This window comes from Callithrix jacchus, chromosome 7, assembly GCF_049354715.1.
Source record: "Callithrix jacchus isolate 240 chromosome 7, calJac240_pri, whole genome shotgun sequence".
Classification (NCBI taxonomy): domain Eukaryota; kingdom Metazoa; phylum Chordata; class Mammalia; order Primates; family Cebidae; genus Callithrix; species Callithrix jacchus.
Window position 1 is genome coordinate 151,490,483 of NC_133508.1, and position 23,803 is coordinate 151,514,285.

The following is a 23,803-nucleotide window of genomic DNA, read 5'->3' on the forward strand; positions in this document are numbered from 1 at the left end:
GCATAGTCACTCATAATCTTATTACTAACAGCTTTTTAAAATTATTTGTCAATTGTCTTATTTTTTAAGGTCTTTTCTAAATTGTCACATCTCTCTCTTTAAAATCCTGATTACTAAGAATAATTTCCCCTCAATGGAACTTTTTGCCTGCTGGTCCCTCTTTTTTTTTTTTTTTTTTGATACAGAGTTTTGCTCTTGTTGCCCAGGCCGCCTCAGCCTCCCAAGTACCTGGGATTACAGGCATGTGCCACCGTGCCCAGCTAATTTTATTTTTAGTGGAGACGGGGTTTCTCCATATTGGTCAGACTGGTCTCGAACTTCTGACCTCAGGTGATTCATCTGCCTTGGCCTCCCAAGGTGCTGGGATTACAGGCATTAGCCACCACTCCCTGACAGGTCCCTGTTTTAAATACAGTACTATTCTTCAAGGGCAACAAAAGTGTACTTGATTTTAATCTTGAATTTAAAATTTAACAAAGTATCTCATGTTTACTGAGGTAAGGTACGTGTGCATTATTTATTAGAGAGTTTGGAAATGTTAATTCTAAGTGTGTGTATTATAAATCTGTCTCATGTCAATAACAAGGTAATAGAATCATATATGAAGATGTATGTTATTGAAGAGCTACAAAGAAAAATTGATGTGTTTACTTGAACTTACAACAGACGTTTTCCAACTGAATTGTGATTAATTTACATCTCTCTAGAAAGCAGTAACTTTTGACATTCATTCATTTTGACCATGAAAAATAAGATGGTATGTAGATTGTACCTGCTCCCTGTATCTATTGGTCTTGTTACTTATGTGTCTTGTTTTTTCTCATGTGACACCTGTTTTTCACCACAGTGGTTAAATAACTTAGTATTAATATTTGCCTACAGCAGCCCTAAGTTATACCGTTTTCTTTTAGCTTTAGTCATAGAGCTCCAGATTACTCCTTTCATTGCTCTCTGAAGAAAAATATCAAAGAAAGCGTGGTACATTTACACCATGGTATACTATGCAGCCATAAGATGAACAAAATCATGTCCTTTACAGCAATATCAGTGCCGCTGGAGGTCATTACAAACGAATTAACACAGGAACAGAAAACCAAATACCACATGTTCTCATTTATAAATGGGAGCTAACATTGAGTACACATGGACAGAAAGAGGAGAGCAATAGACACAGGGTATACCTCAGAGTGGAAGGTAGGAGGAGGGTGAGAGTCAAAAAACTACTTATTGGGTACTATGATCACTATCTGGGTGATGAAATCATTTGTATACCATACTCCAGTGTCACTCAATTTATCCATGTAACAAACCTGTGCATGTATTCCCTGAACCTAAAGTAAAAGTTGAAAAATAAAGATAAAAAGATAGATGAAATTTATCTATATATCTATTAATTTTAAACCACCATTACCATGACAACTCAGAAAGACCTTTTGCCAAGCAAACGGAATACAGATAGCACATCATGTCTTTCGTCACAGAGTTGTCCTCATAACCTCCCTTGATTTGGACTGTTTAATATCTGTTCTTTTTTTTTTGGAAACAGATTCCCCACCCCCATAGCTAAATAATTTAATTTGTCTTTATGATGCTGTTTTTTCCTTTTTCTCGGGACATGGTGAATATTAATATTCACAGTTCAGATATAATTTCTTTTTAATTTTTGAGTTTTCCTCAACTGTGCTACTTGTTTATTAAACAGTTCATTCTCTTTTCTCCTGCAGGGACACATATAATTTGAAGTTTGAATCACAGCACTTCTGCTCATCTGTGAGCATTCATTCACTTCATGTCTCAGCTAATTTCTTATGTTTAGTGTGTTTCTTGACTCTGCCTCCTATTTCACCATTCCAATTTTCTGCTGCTTTGATTCTTCTAATACTGCTTCTACTGCTAGTATTAATTGGTTTGTGGCTAAATTTATCCTGTGTTGGTGTTAGTGCCCTTCAACTGTTCTGCTTTTCCCATAGTCCACATTGTTGCCAGAATGATTTATCTAAAACACAAGTCTGGCTATGTCATGAATCCTGGTAAAATATTTAGTGACTTCACCACAGAGTAATGCTCTAATCCTTTAAGGTCATGAGTTAGATCCTTCTTTCACGTGAGCTTCCTGCCTATCACTCTAGTCGTATAATCCCTTGCTGCCTTGGTTTTCCTTCCATGTCACTCAGCATGACCTTTCTCCTGCCTGGAATGCCCACTGTGTTCCCTATATCCATCCTCTCCATTCATTTTCCCAGCCTATGTTGCCTGGCTTCCCCCATGAGTCAGTTATTTTCTCTTGAGTGTATCTTGTACATGCTTCTTAACTGCATTTTGTAGTTATTTGTTTATAGTTGTTTATGATACCATAACACTGGGGTGGGCATTATGACACCAAAGACAGGTATTACTTTGTGATTTTTATATCCCCAATGCCTAGCATAGTGCTTGATAATTTTGTTTTATTACCCTCTGTCCTTCTGGTTTTATTTACTTTAAGGGAGAAAGTAATGATCACCTCTGTCATATAATCAATTTTTTCTTTTTTGTGGGAAGTATTTTTATTGGAATCAGACTATTGTTTTTCTCCTGCACATGTTTTCTTGTATGTAATTTTCTAATCCCTAAGATGTAGAGTTACAGTAATTTGCCTTAAATCACCATATGGTATTCAATCACTGGGTCAGGGTAGAGGAACCAGTTCTGTAAGTGGCCTGCTAAAGGCCCAGGTAGTATTCATTTTGGTAATCAAATTACAGGCTTGGGTCAACCAGGACTGACCTCTGTAGCTTAATTGTTTGGTCTGAAGCTTGGGATGGTGCTCGGCTTTGACAATGTGTTCCTGGGTATGCCCCTCTGAAATTTGAAAGCAAGCTGCACTTGGCCAGGGTGGTCTTCTCTGATTTTTATTGTTTGCCTCAAAGATTATATTTGCACTAATTCTTAAGCACTTAAGAGAATGGGGGAAAAAAAACTGAAGCTTTATAGATTTCTAAAAAATAGTATGCTTTTGTTGTTTGCTTAAAAAAAGTCTCTCAATAGAAAATTATGAAGAGGAGGATACAAATTCTTCAATTCATGCCACTGAGAAATAAACACATTTTAGAATGTTTTGCATATATATATATATGAAGTGTATACCAATTTCATAAATAGCATTATATACAAAATGCTATTCTGTACCCTCCTCTTTTTTTATTCAACAATATATTTCAACATTATAAATCAGTAGTTGAAGATATATTTCATTGTTAATGATGTACTCATCGTTTTATATATATCTTTATCTATATAGATATCTAAATATATATATATCCCTATAGTTGGACACATTTTATTTTTACATTTGTGTTTGAATATTATCTTAGTGGAACTTTTTCTAAGAGGATGTGGAAGTATATGTTGATCGATATTGCCATAATACCTTTCAGAAAGGTTGTGCAGCCTCATTAATAGTGCATGAAAATCCTTACTGCCGCACATCTCTTTCAAAGCTAGAGTTTTGTCAGTTACTTACTGTCTGTGAGGTAAAGTCTTCCAATTTTCCAGCTCTAAATTCAGATCTCTCCTCTGAATTCAACAGAGTTATATCCAACAGCCTACTTGATATTTCTACAAGGTGTCTGTCTCATCAACATCTGAAAACAACATGCCCCAAACCAATCTGATTTCCTGCCTCAATTCTGAAACCTGTTCTTCTCCTTTCTAATTTTCTTTAAATAGAACTTAAATTTACCTGGCTTCTCAAATGAGAAATATGGAGTCATTATTATTTTTTGTCTCTCCCTGAATCCTCCTGTCAAATGTATGACCAAGGATTATGGCTTCTACCCACAATCCCATGTATATTCAAGTATAAGAAGAACGTGTTCTTAAGCTGTCCACAATTACCAGAAGACATGTTTTTTTAAAAAAAATCTTTTGATTAGACAGTATGAATCCAAGCTTTAAGGGTTATAATCAAATTTCTACTTCTAATATTTAATTGTACATATATTTAAACTCACAATTTAGAGATACTGGTTTTGCCACTATGTCATACAAAAATTTTGTTGGTGCTTTGTCAACACTGGAATGAGTCATCTCCTCCCTTCTATCTAAGTTGTTTGAGATAATGTATTTTTTGAATCTGTGTATAATGATGTCTCAGTTCCAAGTACAATTAGTGCAGAATTTTTCCCCCTACTCTTTCTGTTGGCATATATTTATGATCCCATAATCTAAGCATGGACTGAATCACTTTTTTCAAGTGATCATTGAAATATTGCTTGATGGTGACATCTAACACACACATCTGGGAGGTAATACCCCATGGAATAATTACTAAATCTTCTTACTTTGCTTACTTTTTTACCAGTCATCATCTCAAATCATCTCTTGAAGCAATTGTTGGTTCAGGCTAACAGTTCTGTTCCAGACAGTACTGGGTGACTTTTCAGAACAAAATAATTTATATGTCAGTCTCTAATCTGAAATATTCTAAGGTTTAAAATATAAGATTTTTCCTCCTCTAAGGATAGTTTTTGATATTGAAAAACTCATCCTATATATGGGTATGTATGGTGCATCTCAAGTCTGCCTCCTTTGCCCCTTCACAACCACAGTAAATCAAAATCATCTCTCACCTGGACAGTGGCCACTGTTTAATTGCATGCCCCATAGCTATTTTTGTCTCCCTGTGCATTCTCCACAGAAAGTTACTTTTTTAATATGCCAGTCTAATTTTCTTACTTATTTACATAAAGTGCATTGGTGCTGTTTCTTGACTACCATTCCAGTTTACCTTGGTACCACTTGGCTCTTACCTTTAGCACATGAACTCTTCAGCTTGATGTAGATGGCAGACAGCTTCTATTTAGCTCTTAGAATGCCTGCATTGGTAGTGGTGGGTAAGGAGGAAGCTAGCACCAAGGGCACATTTTGGTAACTTTATCTCTGTTTCTCTTTGAATTTTTGTCTCTTGTTCATAGGCATTGGGAAATTTTGTCCTTCTATTGTTGGGAATAGGGATGGTGGCTTCATTTGGTTCCCTCTGCTTCAGGGTGAACTGATGGTAAATTAGCAGGTACTCTGCTGCAGCTCACACACCTTTTGTCTTATACTATTCCACTCTCAAGTCACTGTCGTCTGCAGCTTTGACATAGGTTTGCCCAGTTAAGAACCTTGTACAGAAGAAAAATGGCCAGTGAGTTTGGCCAATGAGTTCCACCTTCAGTCCTGCCACATTTTCTGATAGCTTATGTAAACTGGGGATGTCAGTGGAGGCCTTCTGGATATTTTCCATTCAGAGTTTGCAAAACATGCTGTGCTTATGGGCTAGAGAGTTGTTTGTCAGCTTCTGACATTCCCTCAGTGTAGTCCAGATTGTTTTGTATTTTTGGGAGTTGATAACTTTTTAAAGAGTTTAACTTTTTTCTTTCCATTTTTGATTATTTTTTTTCTCATTTTTCGTGTTGAAGAGTCACTTTTTGTAAAAGTGACTTACAATGTCATGTTGCCTAGAAGACTCTTCCAGTTCTTGAACAGACATTTTACATTTTGAAAAATAATTAAAAAAAATTTTAAATGTGTTATTGATTAAAGAGAGATTAGGAATGGAAATTGGAAATACTAAAATTATTTTGTATGTTGAATTGACTCTGTCTGAAGTCAGATTATTTTTTATGTGTAATACAATTTTGGGGATCTTTAACCATTTACTGTAGAAAATTTCTGAGGGTCAGTGTATATTTTTAAAAGATATCAGAGAGAAGGAGACTATTAAATTGTTCCTTTAATAGTGGTTAATTATATCAGCCTACTGCCTGAATCCAGAAGTTAAAATTGTTTGCTTAATGAAGTCTTTTAAAATACACCATTAATTCTCTAATGATCATCTTTTTTGGGTCAGTATTCCCTTTCAGCTATCTCTTTATCAGCTGTTGTAATGAAATATCAGTAACAGATCTTCTACCTCAAGTCTTGGACATTGTGTTGAAGCACATAACTTTAATTTGTAAAGACTACTGAACCCAGTTATTCTGTTTTCAGTGAAAATGACAGTGCACAGTAGATGGCTTTGTACCCTCCTGTCAAAAGGATGAAGCATTAATATGATTCAGTTATTGGTGTGCCAGCCAGGCATTGGTTATCTGGCATCACGACAGGTTTACTAATGATACCTGATGTGAGCGTCACAAAAAAAAATTGTAAATAGCCTCAGGATAACACTTTGAAATGCTGTTTTTCTTTAGTTACTAAATGTTCATAATTCCGTAAAAAGTTTGGAAAAGAAAAGGACCCAGTTTTGATTATTATGATTATTTTTTTACTTTTTCTACTCTGTTCTGCTAGGAAGGTTCCATTTTACTTTGCCCTTCCTGATATATGACCTTTTAAGGGGAGATTGTGGTGATTTTGTTGTGTCTTATCTAGAATGATGATTTCCATCTCACTTTTCAAACACAGATTTTGGTTCTTTGGTTTATCCATTGACCAAGAGTTTTAGATAAAAGGGAAATGGTTGCACTTTATCCTAGGAGTGGTGAAAATAATACTTATTTTGAAGACAGCTGACTAAAGAAAAGCCTATACAAATAGTCTCAGCTTTCATGTAGAACTTGGAAGTTTTTTGTCATAATGGTTTACTATCTTAGGCCTTCTTTTCCATTAATGACCTTTAAAGACCACAGTTTTTGAAAATTTGGTTTCTAGTTTGTAAAACTTTTTTTTCATTATAGTAACATATTTTCACTGCAGAAACTATGAAGAAAAATGTTTTTAAAGAAAAAAGTTTAAGGTTAGGCATGGTGGCTCACACCCGTAATCCCAACACTTTGGGAGGCTGAGGTGGGCAGATCATGAGGTCAAGAGATTGAGACCATCCCAGCCAACATGGTGAAACCCCATCTCTACTAAAAATACAAAAATTAGCTGGGCACTGTGGTGTGTGCCTGTAGTCCCAACTACTCAGGAAGCTGAGGAAGGAGAATTGCTTCAACCTGGGAGGCGGTGGTTGCAGTGAGCCAAGATTGTGCCACTGCACTCCAGTCTGGGCTGGGGACAAAGTGAGACTCCTTCTCAACAACAACAACAACAAAAAAAAGAAAGTTTATTTAAAATGTTTTTCAAAAATCACAAAGTAATTGTATCCTTTGGTAATATCTTAAGTTTTGCTAAGTGTTTAAGTATGAGTTTGTTTTATGTGTGCACCTTACATTTTTTATTTGCATATCTTCAGTTATGTTTAATTTGGGTTCACACCAAATATTTTATTTTATAATTTGCTTTTTTTCATTTAAGATACATCGTGAGCATTTGACTGCATTGTCATATATTAAAGCATTACTTTTTTTTTTTTGAGACAGGATCTCATTCCGTTCCCCATGCTGGAGTGCAGTGGTGCGATCATGGCTCACTGCAGCTTTGACCTCCCTGGCTTAGGTGATCTTCCCTCTTCAGCCTCCCAGGTAGCTGAGACTATAGGTGTGCACCCTCATGCCCAGCTACTATTTTGTATTTGTTTTGTAGACACAGCGTTTTACCCATCTCTGCAAAAAAATAGAGATGGATTGCCCAAGCAATCCACCCATCTCAGACTCTCAAAGTGCTGGAATTAAAGGTGTAAGCCTGGCCAAAATATTACTTTCAGTGATGTTGCTTAGTGAAAGAGTTTCTGTTCTTTGAAGGCTATAATAAAAGTATTTTTCCAATATGAACTAATTAGAAAAACTGTCAGTATAATGATCATATAATTTTATTATTTATTTATTTAAAATGTCATTTTTGCATATTTAAGACAAATGTTTATTCAGCACTATGCTAGGTATTTTCGAGGATACAGAGACAAACAAAACATAGTTTCTGACTTCACACATGATCCAGTGAGGGAAACAGACATGTACCAACTGTTCCGTGGCAAGAACCAATGGTGAGGAGAGATGAAAAGAGGACCTGCTTAATGTGGACTCCAGAGTTCTGCCCATGTCTTGTTTTCAGAGCAGGTGGACAAGTGGTCAATGTTCAGGCCTTTTGCTTTAACCTTATTTATATGTACACAGCACTGTAGAGCACCAGGTAGAGTAGTAGACACAAAACTGAAACCAGTAGAGAAAACAGTTGGGTGTGGAGGTTAGAAGGGAGAGCTGGGTATTGACATACTGGTATAGTTGCCTTAGAAGTGAGAATATTGATAAAGATGCAATACCATTTTCCTCTGGGCACCACCTCTTTTTTCTTTACATTTCAAATCCCTGGCCATGTGTCTGAAAGTTTTTTAGAGAAATGATTGTTAGTTGTAAATATCTCATACACAGAAACACTTGCTTTTTTAAGCAAATAAAAATCATAAAAACAAAAAAATGTCCACAGTATGATTGGTTTTAGTTATACATAATTTGAATATAATGGAGCAATTTTGATGCTGCATTAATATGGGAATTCTACATGTGATAAACAGGGTTAGACTTTTAGGAATGTATAGTTTTAGTTTGGTAGAGCTCATGGATTTTTCAGATGTATAGAGTACTTAACCCAAAGAGTTCTTTCTTTAGCTGTAGTTATAATTCTTCTGATTATAAATGCATTATAAAAAATAAAGGAAGGAAGAAGAGGAGGAAGATAAGAAAGGGGGGAGAGAGAAAAGAAAACCTTTCTGGGCATATGTAGGGGAAGTAGCAGGCTTGACCTTCAAATGCTAGCGGTATGTAGGACCCAGGGCAACAGATAAAATCTGACCTATATATTTGTGATGGCCCCTTCCAGGAACCTATGGAAAATGGACACTCCTGTATTAGCATGTACAATTGCCATGATTTGTAATATAGACAAAGAATGTGACTTCTGATAACAGGAGCCTTTCTTGTGATTGGTGAGGTGATGGCTGTATTATGTAGAATATAACATTGCTTCATTGCTTTAGTCTGTGTTTCTTCAAACCGTAACTTGAAAAACGGACTAGTTTTAAAAATGGAAATGGCTCAGGAGACTCCAGAGTATTTAATGCTTTTCACACTTGGGACTGAAGAGGAATTTAATTATATAAATTGTTTTAAAAATTCATTAAGTTTCTACTTGCCTGTAATGAGAGTGGCATACTTAAAGAAATGTGTAGATATAGACCTTTTCAGTTTAAAACCTTGGATATATTCTTATAAGTAGAAGATAGACTAGAAATAATGAGAAAGCATATGAACACAGATATGGAATATAGAGGTGACCAGAAAGACTATGTTCATAGTTGTTAGCTTATGGGAATTACAAAGGGTTTTAGTGTCAAACCTGAATTAGTGGATGTTCTTTTAAATTATTGTTACAAGGTTCTGCTTAACCCACTGGTCTCTGGAACTCTTACCTCACATTGTGTGGAGTCTACCTTGGCTCCTATTTATCCTTCAGGCTTCAGCTACAATGGCACTTAGTGAAGTCTTCCCATAAACCCCAGATTTAAGTTGTAAATTCCCACAATACTCTGTGCAGTAGTCTTGCCTTATTCTTGGGAGATATGTGTCAAGACCTCAAGTGGATGCCCGAAACCATGGATAGTACCGGATCCTATATATACTGTGTTTTTTGATCTAATAACCCAGACAGCCACTAAGATAGCTACTGAGTGACTAATGGGTGGGTAGCATGTTTGGCATGGATACAAGGATGATAGAGCAGGAAAAAGGGATGACTCACATCCCAGGCGGGATGGAGCAGGATGGTATGGGAGTTCATTGAAGCACTCAGAATATCATGCAGTCTAAAATTTATTGTTTATTTCTTGAATTTTTCATTCAATACTTTCAGACCAAGGCTGACTGTGGGTAACTGAAATCATGGAAAATAAAATGTCAGATAAAGAGGAACTCCTATACTTCTCTTTTATAATGTTTCCATGTTTGAAATTTCTTCTTCAATGTTCATCTTCCCTGCAAGACTTTAAGTTCCCTTTGGGCTCACTCTCATTCACTGATTTTAGCCCTAAGTACCTATTCCTTAGAACTCAGAAATGACTAGACGTGTATCTAGTGTCATGGAAAAGTAGGCTCTTGAGAAACAGGAAACCTGTACTCTATAAGTTTATGCAAAAGAAGAAATTCATCAAAAGGGACCGTGTCTCTTACACACACACACACACACACACACACACAGAGAGAGAGAGAGAGAGAGAGAGAGAGAGAGAGAAACAGACAGGGACATTCTAGGACAGCACTTATTAGTGTTTACAGTGCAGGGTCTGAAGACAGATTGACTGTGTTCACATTCCAGGTCTGTCACTTACCAGCAGTGTAACCTTGGCCAAGTTACGTAACCTTTCAGTACTTTAGCTTCTTACCTATAAAATGGGAATAATAATAGCACCTACTTCAAAGGTTATGAGGAGTGAGTTAAAACATATAGCATATAATATGTATATAATAATGATCATAATTCTAAAATAACAGTTTTAGTCAGTGTTTCTATTTCTTGTTCTTGTCTCATTCCTATGCCTCTTCCACAGAAAAAAATAGAAGGGTTTTGGCTTTTCCTGCTGTAGACTTGTTTTTTTTGAGATGGCTCCAATGGACCCAGAGGATAATAGATTCAAATGGGGGTGGGCACACTGATTCACACCTGTAATCCCAGCACTTTGGGAGGCCGAGGTAGGTGGATCATGAGATCAGGAGTTCAAGACCAGCCTGGCCAAGATGGTGAAACCCCGTCTCTACTAAAAATACAAAAAATTAGCCAGGCGTGGTGGCAGGCACCTGTAATCTCAGCTACTCGGGAGGCTGAGGCAGAGAATTGCTTGAACCTGGGAGGCGGAGATTGCAGTGAACTGAGATCGCGCCACTGCACTCCAGCCTGAGCAACAGAGCAAGACTTCATTTCAAAAAAAAAAAAAGATTCAAATGGTTAGTTTAGCCTTATTTTATATTTCAGTCCAGATACCATTTTATGAATATGTTTTAAAATGTTAATAAAGAGCAGAATTTGAGGAATTGATATATAAACTATAATGAAAACCTACTTGTAAAGACTTACAGAGCTTGCTGCTTTGATGAAGAATTGAAGATATTAGTGAAGAATTTATTTAGTGTTTTGGCAGAGCCAAAATAAAATCAGTTTCATTGTTGAAGAAATACAGTTTAACATAAAGTTGTAGATAGACTATTAAAGAGTAAAGAGTGCTGTATCAGTTACGTGAGTACTGTCTTCTAGATTTTCATGTATTCAAGGATGAGAGGGGCAAATGAACAGTTAAAAATACAAATTATGGCCAGGCATGGTGGCTCACGCCTGTAATCCCAGCCAGCACTTTGGGAGGCTGAGATAGGGGTATCACTTGAGCTCAGGAGTTTGACACCAGTCCGGGCACCATGACAAAACCCTGTCTCTACCAAAAATCCAAAAATGAACCTGGCATGGTAGTGTGTGTCTGTGGTCCCAGCTACTTGGGAGGCTGAGGTGGGAGGATTGTCAGAGCCCACAAGGTGGAGGTTGCAGTGAACCAAGATCGCACCTCTGCACTTCACCCTGCATGGCAGAGTGAAACTTCATCTCAAATTAAAAAAAAAAAAAAAAAGCTGATTTACTTATTCTGTTTTCTAGATATACACAATCTATAAAAACTAAACTAAATGTATAAAAATAAACCATGGCCTTGGCCTTCAGATAGCTAATTAGTTATGTTTAACAATGTATATGGTATTTGTGAACAGCTTTTGTGCCATAGAATATGTTTTACTGTGAAATGTATAGATATTGATTATCTAGAAAAGCGTTGTAAATGCCATTTATTTTTACAAACAAGTAGACAGTTTAATTTTTTTTTTTTAGGGATCCCCTTCCTTGAGCCAAGGAGCCAGTCTGGCATTAAGCTAAATCTCACCACTTTCATGGAGCCTTCCTTCCCTTACTGCTATAGATCTCATGAGGTAGAAGTAATAAGAAGGACCGCTGTTCTGAGTCTTGGACTAATGGAAAAGGACTAGTCTGTAACAGTGGTTGCGTTGATGTAGTTACATTAAACAGTTTATTGGGGAAAGTCACCGAATTATCTTATAGACATTGTAAGGAAGAGAAGTGAAACATGGTCATGCATATTCTTTGCCTTTAAGGAAAACAGATATTGGCAAGATTGTAGGATCTATGGGCGTGATTTCAAGGCTAGAGAGTTCTAAAAGAAAAATAATGAGAATAAATTCTTGTGGGTGTACAAAATGCTCTGAACAGCTCAGGTTTCTTAAAGGATGTGTATGATTAATAGATGAAAGGAGCACATAATCATCACTCAGTTATACAGTGCTAAGACTTTAAGAAATAAACATTTAAGAATTTTCTTTTCAAAGGCCAAAGTTTAAAAGGAGTTAAGATACCTCAGAGAGCACAAAGAGCGTTTAAGGTTGTATTTGGAGCAAGAGCAACAAGATCGAAGAGATAGCTCACTCTATGAAGAAGATATTCTTAATGCCTGTTAACAGGTAAAATCCGACCTATACCATTCTTAACTTTGCTTCTATAATCCTGCAATAGCAAAAGGTGAACAACTTGAAATTAAACAAACAAACAAAAGAGATAAGAAGGTGGAGTATCATTCACTTTAAGTGAATTGAAATTTTCAAGACTCAAATGAATTGCCTCCCAGGAGTTGATTGACTCAGGTATAATCTTAGGGTTATTGTCAGTATTTTTTTTTACAAAATCACTGAGAATATGGGTTAAGTACTTGAAGATAGGAGAGAGACAAATGTCTCCGTTTTCAAAAAGGAATAAAATATATTGCAGAAACCCAAGACCAGTTCCCTACTTTAAACTGTGGTAAAATTTGAAGACATTGTAAAAAAATATATATTGTGTTTAGAAGAGAATGGGATGATCACCATGAATCAATATGAATTTATAAGAAAAAGACATGCCAAACCAACGTATTTTTTTTTGCTTTATTTTCAGTTTTATAATTACTACTGGATTAGAGAATGTTGTATCTTGACTTTAGCCAAGTGGTTGACAGTTTCCTTAACTATCCCTGTGAAAATATGAAATACTGGTAATGAGATTGATTTACAGCTCCTTGCCTGGCCAACCCATGCCAGCATACCCAGGGTTTAGATAAATAATAGTTACTTTATATACTGATTCCTCACAGGGAACTTGTGGTGAATATTAATTTGCATATATTCAGAAAGTATGGATTTGTAGTTATGAGGTTTTTTTTTAATAAGGATTTTTATGTTGAAACTTGAGTACCTGGATTTATTCATGATTGAGATTTCTGTTATGGATTTTTTTCAATCAAGCTGTATTTGTAAAATATATAAATCTGTTTTTAATTTACATATGTCACCTTGACTTATAAATTACTTAGAAGTCAAGGCATAATATTAGTATTTAGAGCAAAGTCTGGCTATGTTAAGAATGCTAACATTATGAAGAATCTTTTCTTTGTTCAATAACAACTATATTAAGCCCACTTGGATGTTTTTCATACCCTTGAAATGTCATTCCTGTGAACAATCCCTAAACAAAAGGCAGATGTTCATATACTACTTGATAACACAGATATTCTCAGCAATGTGCTTTTGAGTTAATGTGTCTGTTGGGCTTCTGGTAATCCCACAGTCAGCTGCCTGTTCAAGATATTTACATGCATTTTTAAAAAATACAGATTCCCTGGAATCATATCAAAGAGAGAAACATATATTTTGTCCCCTTAGGAAGTTCTTTTGGCAGTCCGTGATGACTGCTGCATTCAGTATATTTTATTATTAATTGTTACTTTTTTTTCCCATTAGAAATTCCAAGATGATTATATTACAGAAATCTAATTTTAATTTGTAAATACTCCAAGTTCAGTAAAAAAATATTATTTCTATTTGGATTGCATTACAGTGGTATCAACATTTCTTAATTAGCACTGTTCGGGCCGGGCGCGGTGGCTCAAGCCTGTAATCCCAGCACTTTGGGAGGCCGAGGCGGGTGGATCACGAGGTTAAGAGATCGAGACCATCCGGGTCAACATGGTGAAACCCCGTCTCTACTAAAAATACAAACAATTAGCTGGGCATGGTGGCGCATGCCTGTAATCCCAGCTACTCAGGAGGCTGAGTCAGGAGAATTGCCTGAACCCAGGAGACGGAGGTTGCAGTGAGCCGAGATCGTGCCATTGCACTCCAGCCTGGGTAACAAGAGCGAAACTCCGTCTCAAAAAAAAAAAAAAAAAAAAAAAAGAAATAGCACTATTCACTCATGAATCAACAGAATGAAAATAACTTGAAAGACTATTTTATAACCAGCACAGTTTAAAAAATATACAGTGTTAATTTTAGCTACATACAGTTTTCATTTATGCTTTAAAACTTTCAATTATTGCCATTTAAATATTTCTTTGGCAGTCAAGTCATAAGTGTAAAAAAGGAGTAAGAAATCTACTTTGTTAATAAATGAAAAGTTTGTTGAATAGTAAAGCTGTGCTATTTTTGGCGACATTTATGTTTATATTCAGTTGATTGTCATTATAATTCATTATAATTGCTTCAGAGTTAAATAACACCATTTAAACTATGGGCTAATTTCCTTTACTGCCATAGTTAAGCATAATTGCTTCTTAAGCTTTGTGTACACTTATCTGAAAGTATGACCTGACTTTCAGTGTTTTCTCAGAAGCAGTTCATCTCGCCCCTGTGTATTTCACAGATAGAGTCTGGATCACTGTCCTCAGAGATGGACAGTTCTACAGCCTTGAACAAAATCTGAATAGCTTTAGAATTTTTTTTAATTGTATTTTAGGTTTTGGGGTACATGTGAAGAACATGCAAGATAGTTGCATAGGTACACACGCTGCAGTGTGATTTGCTGCCTTCCTCCCCTTCACCTATATCTGGCATTTCTCCCCATGCTATCTCTCCCCAACTCCCCACCCCCCTAATTGTTACTTTTAAAGAATGCAAACCCATAGTTAACTTAGTAAACTTTCATCATTTATATTTTTTTGATGCTTGTAATATTTTGTCTCTAGCCTCAAAAAAGTGTGATGACTTTTTTGAATACTTGCAGATGTTTACTTAAAATATCACACCTATTTATTTGTTGATTTTTGAGAGTCTCTGTTGCCCAGGCTGAAGTGCAGTGGTACAATCTCGTCTCACTGCAACCTCCGCCTCCCAGGTTCAAGCAATTCTCCTGCCTCAGCCTCCAGAGTAGCTGGGATTACAGGCACGCACCACCACAACCTGCTGATTTTTGTATTTTTAGTAGAGATGGGGTTTCACCATGTTGGCCAGACTGGTGTCGATCTCCTGACCCCGGGTAATCCAACTGCCTCAGCCTCCCAAAGTGCTGGAATTATAGGCCACCGCACCTGGCCAAAATATCACACTTACAAAATTGTCCCTCATACTTTTCTTTGCAATGATTCATCTTGGTATTACATCCAGAATCCCAATAGAAGTGAAGGGTGAAAAAAGAGTGCAATTCCAGCCTTGGCCTCTCAGTCTTAAGATCTTAGAGGCCCTTAAAACAAGAATTGAGTTGTTTCAATTATTTTCCCGTAAGAGACCCATTATGCTGTATTTATGATTTTATTATGGCTTTGTCCTTAATTATACCTAATTTAATGGCTGTCATTTTATAGATTAAAATGCAATCTGAGTTTTTAGCATTTTATGGTTATCTTTGTAAGTTATACCATGTCTAACAGTAAAGCTTCCAGTTAAAAAAAAAAAAGGTAATCTTGAGTTAATAAAGTGTTGAGTCAGACTGTCTTTTTAAATTATTCATGTATTATCTTTTATCCAAATTAAGTCTTTTTCTGAAAACATGTTGTATAGCAGATATATTGGAGCCTACATTATGTTATTTTTAAGTGGGGAAAAAACAATGATGCATTCTCTGTCCATTCAAAAACCCTAACCAAACTTCCCCAAATATCACAAAACACCTTTAGGCAACTATATAGCAATCTGCCAAAACTTTGTATAACATTTACAAAACATTTGAGCCATGTCTTACCTGATTCTAAAAATACTTAATGAATTTATTATTAAGTATATTTTTGTTCAATAAGCAATGAAACTGTACAGTATTGATTATAAATTAGCATTGTCTTCTATCCAGCAGCAGATAGTATAGTGTACTATTCTGTATTATAAATTTTAAAAATGAAATAACATGATTTTTATCTAAGGTAGAGTTGTGTTAGTGGGATTTCCTAAACACTTAATAGAAACAACCTCTGTTACCAGAGATTGTTCTGTGTTCATCCTGGTAAATATCTTCAGGTTTATTAAAATCACAAAGGGTCCCCCTTTCCTCAGCATCTATTTTTGGCAAGACAAAAGAAGGACTTTTTAGAGTTTGTATTTATTAGTTTAGGATCTGAATATGTTTGCTGAACTTTCAACACACACTGATTTCCTGCTTACATTAACATCTTCTTGCATAGGTTATGTTCATTTATACATATGAGAAGAGCAAAGGAGGGAATTAGAAATGTCATATACTATGGAATATAGTTAAAAGAATGAGTTGATTTATAGTATTTGGTTTATCTAACCTTGTTCTAAGTATGTTGCTCTAAATAAAACAGCATACTTTAATCAACTATATTTATTCAGTAAAATAATCTATTTTGTCTTAGCATTGATTTTTTCTAATTATCTGAAGCCTTGTCTAATGAATAATGGTTTGGACTGCTTGGATTTTCATTTTAAGTTCAACCCTTACTATAAATTCATTGCTATCAGATTTCTGCAATCCTGTGTTTTCTGCTTAATATTTCTTTGAGAGCCCTTATATTCCTCTTTTATTTCCCATTTTCCCCACAAATAGTAGAAAATCTTTGACTTTCTTATTTATTCACATTATATCTAGGAGTCAAACAAGTGGACAGAAAATGCCTGTTCAATCTAGTAATAGGCAGAAGACCCTAAGGTAGGGCAGTTTGGCCTTTTTGAAGATCAGAAAGATGGCCAAGCATAGGTGGAGCAGTGTTTGAGAATGGGGAAGTGACCAAAATAGGATCAGAGATGGCCAGAGCCAGAACATGTAGGGCCTACAAGAATTTTAGATTTTGTTCCAAGTACAAGATTTCTTGTGGGGCCCCAAACAGAGTAGTAATTGTTAGATTTATGTTTTAAATTTTACTCTGGCTGCTAAATGGTGGGTAGCAGGAAGGAGGCAAGAATAGATGCCGATTAGAAGGCTGGGGCAGAATTCCAGATGAGGAATCAGTGGTGGCTTAGATTCGGGTGGTGGAAAAGGAAATGGAGAGAAGTCAAACGTGTCTTGGAAGAACTGACAAAAGTTGCTGATGGGTTGGATCTGGATGGGTAGAAGTGAAAGGAGAAATCAAGGATGATTTCTAGATTTCGAGATTGTTTTGCAGGTTGATGGTGCCTTCTACAATAGGGAAGATGTCGGGGAGGAAACATTGCGGGCAGGTAGAAGTAAAAGTTCTGTTTTGGCTATCTGAAACTCGAGGTGCTTATTTGACTTCCAAATATATCTGCAATATATGTGGATCAGTTTGATGAATTTAGAGCCTGGCAGAGGTAGATCAAGGATGGAGACATGATATGAATATGTAAGTTATCATTATGTAGATAGTATTTAAAGCCATGGGCTAAATGAAATTACTCTGAATATTTGTCATCTCTCTGACCTGTACCTTCTCCCTCTCTTACCATGTAAAATTATTCTCACATTATTTTACAGGTACATAGTTTAATTATAGTACCTTTAAATAATTTGGTGTTATTTTATTTTTAGTAAAATATTCTGATTCCTTTATCCTGTTATAGCTAACTGGTTTAAGAGTATTCAGTTACTAGCTTCTGTATTTAAATGAACATCTAAAAATGCATTTCTTTTTTTTTTTTTGTCTTTGCTCCAGGCAAAGTCATTAATAAAGATTTGCGACATTACCTAAGTCTTCAGTTTCAAAAAGGATCAACTGACCACAAACTGCAGCAAGTGATCAGAGATAATCTCTACTTGAGAACCATTCCATGTAAGTATGTGATGGGATAAAACAAACTGAGGCAGAAATGTCCTTTCTTAATAATTAAACATCTAAAGATAGTTTGATGGAGTATTTCACATGAAATTGTGAGGACTAAGTTGGGAACAAGAATGAAACAAAAACTGGATAAGAAGAAAAATTTTCAGAGAACTTGAAAGGTTTTGTTTATAAAAGTAGAAAAACCGGGCCAGGTGCAGTGGCTCACACCTGTAATCCCAATACTCTAGGAGGCCAAGGCAGGTGGATCACTTGAAGTCAGGAGTTCGAGACCAGCCTGGCCAACATGGTGAAACTTCACCTCTACTAAAAATACAAAAATTATCCAAGTGTGGTGGTGGGTGCCTGTAATCCCAGCTATGAGGGAGGCTGAGGTAGGAGAATCACTTGAACCCGGGAAGAGGAGGTTGCAGTGAGCCAAGGTCACTCCAGCCTGGGCAACAGAGCAAGACTGTCTCCGAAAAAAGTAAAAAGTAGAAAAACTGGAAGATTCCATATTGTGACTTTTTAAAAAAGTGATGACTAGAATTTAGGAATATATATTTACATGTTGTTAACTAGATTTTATTCCTGTAAATCAATTTGTAAAGCCTGTGAAGTAAGAGGACTTTTTAGCCCCCAGTGCCTTGTATACCAATAACAAGTATTTTATTTGAACATTATTTTAAAATAATTTCAAAATCTGTCCCTTCCCCAACCAAAAATAAAAAAGGAAGGAAAGGAACTCTCTCTTACTTGGAATAATTTTTTTTCTTTCCCTCCCTGGCTGCCTCCTTTTCTACCTTCCTTCAACAAATACCATTATGTAGTGGCAAAGAGCTGCGTAAAATTGAGTTCAAAGTCTTGACTCTAGCATCTTACTAGCTACTTTATTTGGACAAGTTACTTAATGTTCCTGATCCTCAGAGGCTCTATATATAGAATTAGAATAACAAGACTCACCTCAAATAGCTGTTGCTAGGATTTAAAATGAGAGCATGTGTGTAAACTGTTTGGCCTAGAGTAGGCACTCAAGCAGTGTTTGTCCCCTTCTTCCATTCTGACTGGATCTCTTGTCTCTCATTTCACCTCAATTCAATTGATTTTTAAAGTAAACATTTCTCAGCACTATAGGAAAAGGAAAAAAATTAAAAAACAAAGTGGACCTGTGATTGTTGTCCCTCTATAGTTTATCCGTCAAAAATTTCCACTGACAAAGTTCAGACTCCTTAGCATTGTATAAAATATTTTTTTAATTGCATTTTAGGTTTTAGGGTACATGTGAAGAACATGCAAGATAGTTGCATAGGTACACACGTGGCAGTGTGATTTGCTGTCTTCCTCCCCTTCACCTATACTTGGCATTTCTCCCCATGCTATCTCTCCCCAACTCCCCACCCCCTGCTGTCCCTCCCCTAGTTCCCCCAACAGACCCCAGTGTGTGGTACTCCCCTCCCTGTGTCCATGTGTTCTCATTGTTCAACATCCGCCTATGAGTGAGAACATGCAGTGTTTGATTATCAGTTCTTGTGTCAGTTTGCTGAGAATAATGGTTTCCAGATTCATCCATAACCCTACAAAGGACACGAACTCATTGTTTTTGATGGCTGCATAGTATTCCATGGTGTATATGTGTCACAATTTCCCTGTCCAGTCTGTCATCGATGGGCATTTGGGTTGGTTCCCGGTCTTTGCTATTGTAAACAGTGCTGCAATGAACATTCGTGTGCATGTGTCCTTATAGTAGAACGATTTATAATACTTTGGATATATACCCAGTAATGGGATTGCTGGGTCAAATGGAACATCTAAAATTTTTTTGTTTTTAATTTGCTTTCTTATATGTGATTTCCTCCTACAAATCTACCTCATAGCTGCAGATTGCTACTTCTGCCTTTATCTCAATTTGTATTTGCCTGGTGTGTCTTTGTCCGTCTTACTATTCTTAAAGTCATCTCTGGATCTCTGTTTTACAAATAGTTCTGGACTTTACTCAGTAGCCAGTGTGAAACTTTTAAAATTTTTATTGATCTGATCAATATCTTTAGCCTCAGTTCTGTCATGGTTTTTCTATTTACCATATATAAGCCTTTTGTATGAAAAGCCTTTCACTATGTAGTCATTTTATTTGATCTCTCTCTTTTTAGGATGGTTTGTAGAGATCTTTTTATAGTGTTCACTTTTATATCTTTATATAATACTCTTTGTTCCTCCTTCTCTTATTTTTTTTGCTTTTGTCCCTACTTTGAGTAACATTAAAATTGTTTAGTCATCTCTTCTTCTTCCTTTTCTCCCATCATCTGACTTGAAGTAATATTTCTTTATTCCTACGAAATATAAGGAAATTAGTAAGCTTATTTCACTTTGTATATGCTTTCCTCATTCTTACCCTATGTATTTTTTTTGATAATTGGGCTGATTCTACATTAGCTAAGCAAGCAGCCATTGCATTACTCTGCTTTCCTTCTTGATAATCATTATTTATCTTTTATTCTGTGGGTAAATACATATTTATTATAACCACCAATCCTTATGTTGTTATTTTTCATTAACTGTAGTTGTCTAAAGCTGTTTCTTTACTCAATATCCCAGCAAAGGCTCACAGGATGATCGTAGGAGTTTGTTTGTGGCCTTTATACTTTGATGTTTGTGTGGATGGATATTAAAGTTTTGACTTATTTTCATTCCTCGACTATCTTAAATATATTAAGCAATGATCTAATTATTTTCTGGCAAAGCATTGCTCTTAAAGAGTTTGTAACAATCGAATTTTCATTCCTTTGTAAGTAACTTGATATTTTGCCTGCATGGGATGTCCCATTTTTAGTTTCATAGCTCTAGAGCTTCCTCTTGCCTTGTTAAAACAAGATAATAAAAATATGTGCTTGTACTTTCTAAGATAGGTCTTTATTTTATTGCCCTCTGCCACTTTCACTTAAGTTTTTCTTTTAATTTTATTGTTCCAGTTTTGCAGTTTGCTTAGTGTGAGGTTTTGTCCTATAAGGGAGTTAAAATTTATTTTGTTTCAGTTCAGCAGAATTTTGTTTCAGTTTAGCTGTAGCCCTTTTAGATTTCAATAGGACCTCTTATACACAAATTGAAGTATCCAAAGCTCCCTCTAGGAACCTAGACACAATGACACACCAGTAGCAGTTAGCATACTGAAGGGTCACATCTGGTCTCTAAATATCATACTTTCCTAAAAAGTTCGATGTCTACTTGGAGATAATTCTGATTCTAGGTCTGGAACAAGGAAAGTAGAAGATGAACTTTGGAGCATCTAAGTGTACCAGAAAGTATATAGTATTTAAAAAATTATATAGACATATCAGAAGGACATAGAAGCCACCTGGAAGAGATGCTTACTGGCAAAAATCTGAGACAATTTGAGCAATGACATTGACAAAAGAGGGCATTTCTACTATTGTCAGATATTGAGCTGAAGATGAAACAGGACTATGATCCCTGAGAGAAGAAGAAAGAAGACCACACACAGAGGAATCCTATTATTTCCTCAACTTTCTACTTAGAGACACTTTTTAGAGCACAGCACAGGGAGGGAGAGTTCAGGCAGAATACAATGGACTGTGAGTTGAAGGGACAGAAATCTCAGTTCAGGAAGCTTGAGATATCTAGAATTTGCAGGGCAGAACGTCACAGAGGAGAGAGCTATGAAATAAAAAAGCTCAAGCAATCTGTAAACCCCCTTAAGTGTACCGAATAATAAGCTGAGAATATGTAGGATCTGACTCTTCAAGGTTAGACCAAAAACTCTCTGTGAGTTGTAAGTTTAACAATTCTCAGAGCTTACCCAGGGCCAGGAGACATTTGAGTTCTAACTAGCTTGGTGGAGGAATCCCATAACGGTCCTGCCTTATTAGCAGGGCTAAAATAGCCACAGATAAAGCTCTTCTAGGCCTGCTTTAACAAAGCTTAATTAAACAGGACCCCAAAGGATCAAGTGAATACGCATGCCACATAACTGCTAGCAAAAAAGGAAGAAAGAAGGAAAGAAGTTAATCAATACTCTTTAAAGAAAGACAATAGCCGGGAGTGGTGGCTCACACCTGTAATGCCAGCACTTTGGGAGGTCAAGGTGGGCACATCACGAGGTCAAAAGATCAAGACCATCCTGGCCAACATGATGAAACCCATTAGCTGGGTGTGGTGGTGCACACCTGTAGTCCCAGCTACTTGGGAGGCTGAGACAGGAGAATCACTTGAACCCATAAAGTGGAGGTTGCAGTGGGCCAAGATCACGCCACTGCAGTCCAGCCTGGTGACAGAACAAGACTGTGTCAAAAAAGAAAGAGAGAGAGAGAGAGAGAGAGAGAGAGAGACAACAAAATGGAAACATTGTGTAATAAAATATTCAAAATGTTCAGCATCTAATAAAAAATTACTAGACATGTAAAAAAGCAGGAAAATGTGATCCATAATCAAAAGAAAAGTCAGCTCATAGAAAAAAAGAAACAGAAATGACACATGATGGCATTACTATATCAGGAATTTTAGTTATTAGAAATATGCTCAAGGATTTAAAGAACAATGTCAACATAATGAAGAGAAAAATTATATATATAAATATTCATGTGTGTGTGTGTGTGTGTGTTTATACATATATGAATTAAATGGAAGCTTAAAATTCACTGAATGGACTTTAACAGGAGATTCAAAACTGAAGAAGAAAAGATCAGTGAACCACATAGCAATATAAACTAATATCAAACTGAAACACAAAGAAAAACATAGCTTAAAAAGTGGATCTTTTTTTTTTGGAGCCACCAAATGACAGTGGGGAGGGGAGGGATTTCTACTTCTGCCATGAAGTTCCAGTATCATAACTAGTACTAGATTGACCCTCTTGTCATAAGCAACTAGAAATTGGACAAGGAATATTTAACAGCTGTTTTTAGATATTGAAATATAGGCAGATCAAGACTATGATGAATTTATATTTACTGACCACAAACTATGAAGCCAAAGTGGAGGAAAGAGAAAAAATACTTAAAGAAATAGTGACTGAAATTTTTCCAAATTTGTGGAAAATAATAAGCGCACAGATCTAAGACGCTCAATAGACCCCAAGCAGAAGAAACATGAAGAAAACCATACTAAAGGACATCATAATTCAATTATAGAAAAATAGTTATAAAAAGAAATGATGCTGGGCATGCTGGCATGTCCCTGTAATCTCAGCAGGAGGCTGATGTGGGAGGATCACTTGAGCCCAGGAGCTCAAATCCAGCCTGGGTAACATAGTGAAACCCTATCTCTAAATAAAATAAAATAAAGTAAAAATTTTGAAAAAGAAAATCCAAAGGGCAGACAGGGAAAAAAAAAAAAGATACATTACATGTAAGGGAAGAAAGAATGACTGCAGAAGCCACAGAAACAGTAAAAGCCAGAGTCCATCAAATAACATCTTTAACATGCTGCAAGGACAAAAAAAAAAATGCCAACCTGATTTCTGTATACAACAAAAATATTCTTCAAAAATGAAAGAGAAATAAAGAATTTTTCAGACAAAAAGGTGAAGGATGTTTTTGGCAGCAGATGTCCACTGTAAGAAACATTAAAGATTGGACAGAACAACTACAGCAAACAAAATGAAATATTAAAGGAAATTGTTCCGATAGAAGGGAAGTGATACCAGCGCAATAGAACTGAAAGGAAAATAGACAACTTTATAATTACAGTTCAAGATTTCGACATCCCCTTTAGTAATGAATTTTAAAAGTAAGTAAAAAATCAGTAAAGTAATGGAAAACATGAACAGCATTTTCAACCAGCTTGACCTAGTTACTATTTATTAGAACGTGCCTCTCAACAGCAGCAAAATACACGTTTTTCTAGTGCAGATGATACATTTACAAA

General features: G+C 36.0%; 1 protein-coding gene across 3 annotated transcripts in view; it reads left to right on the forward strand.

Annotated features, from left to right (window-relative positions):
* MAGI3 (membrane associated guanylate kinase, WW and PDZ domain containing 3) overlaps positions 1-23,803 on the forward strand; it is a 310,874-nt gene that overhangs the window by 128,856 nt on the left and 158,215 nt on the right. For all 3 annotated transcript variants that reach the window (XM_017975031.4, XM_009001917.4, XM_002751252.6), the window contains exon 2: positions 17,822-17,938. In XM_017975031.4, coding sequence (XP_017830520.1) covers positions 17,822-17,938 — 117 coding nt within the window. The remainder of the gene's footprint in view (positions 1-17,821; positions 17,939-23,803) is intronic.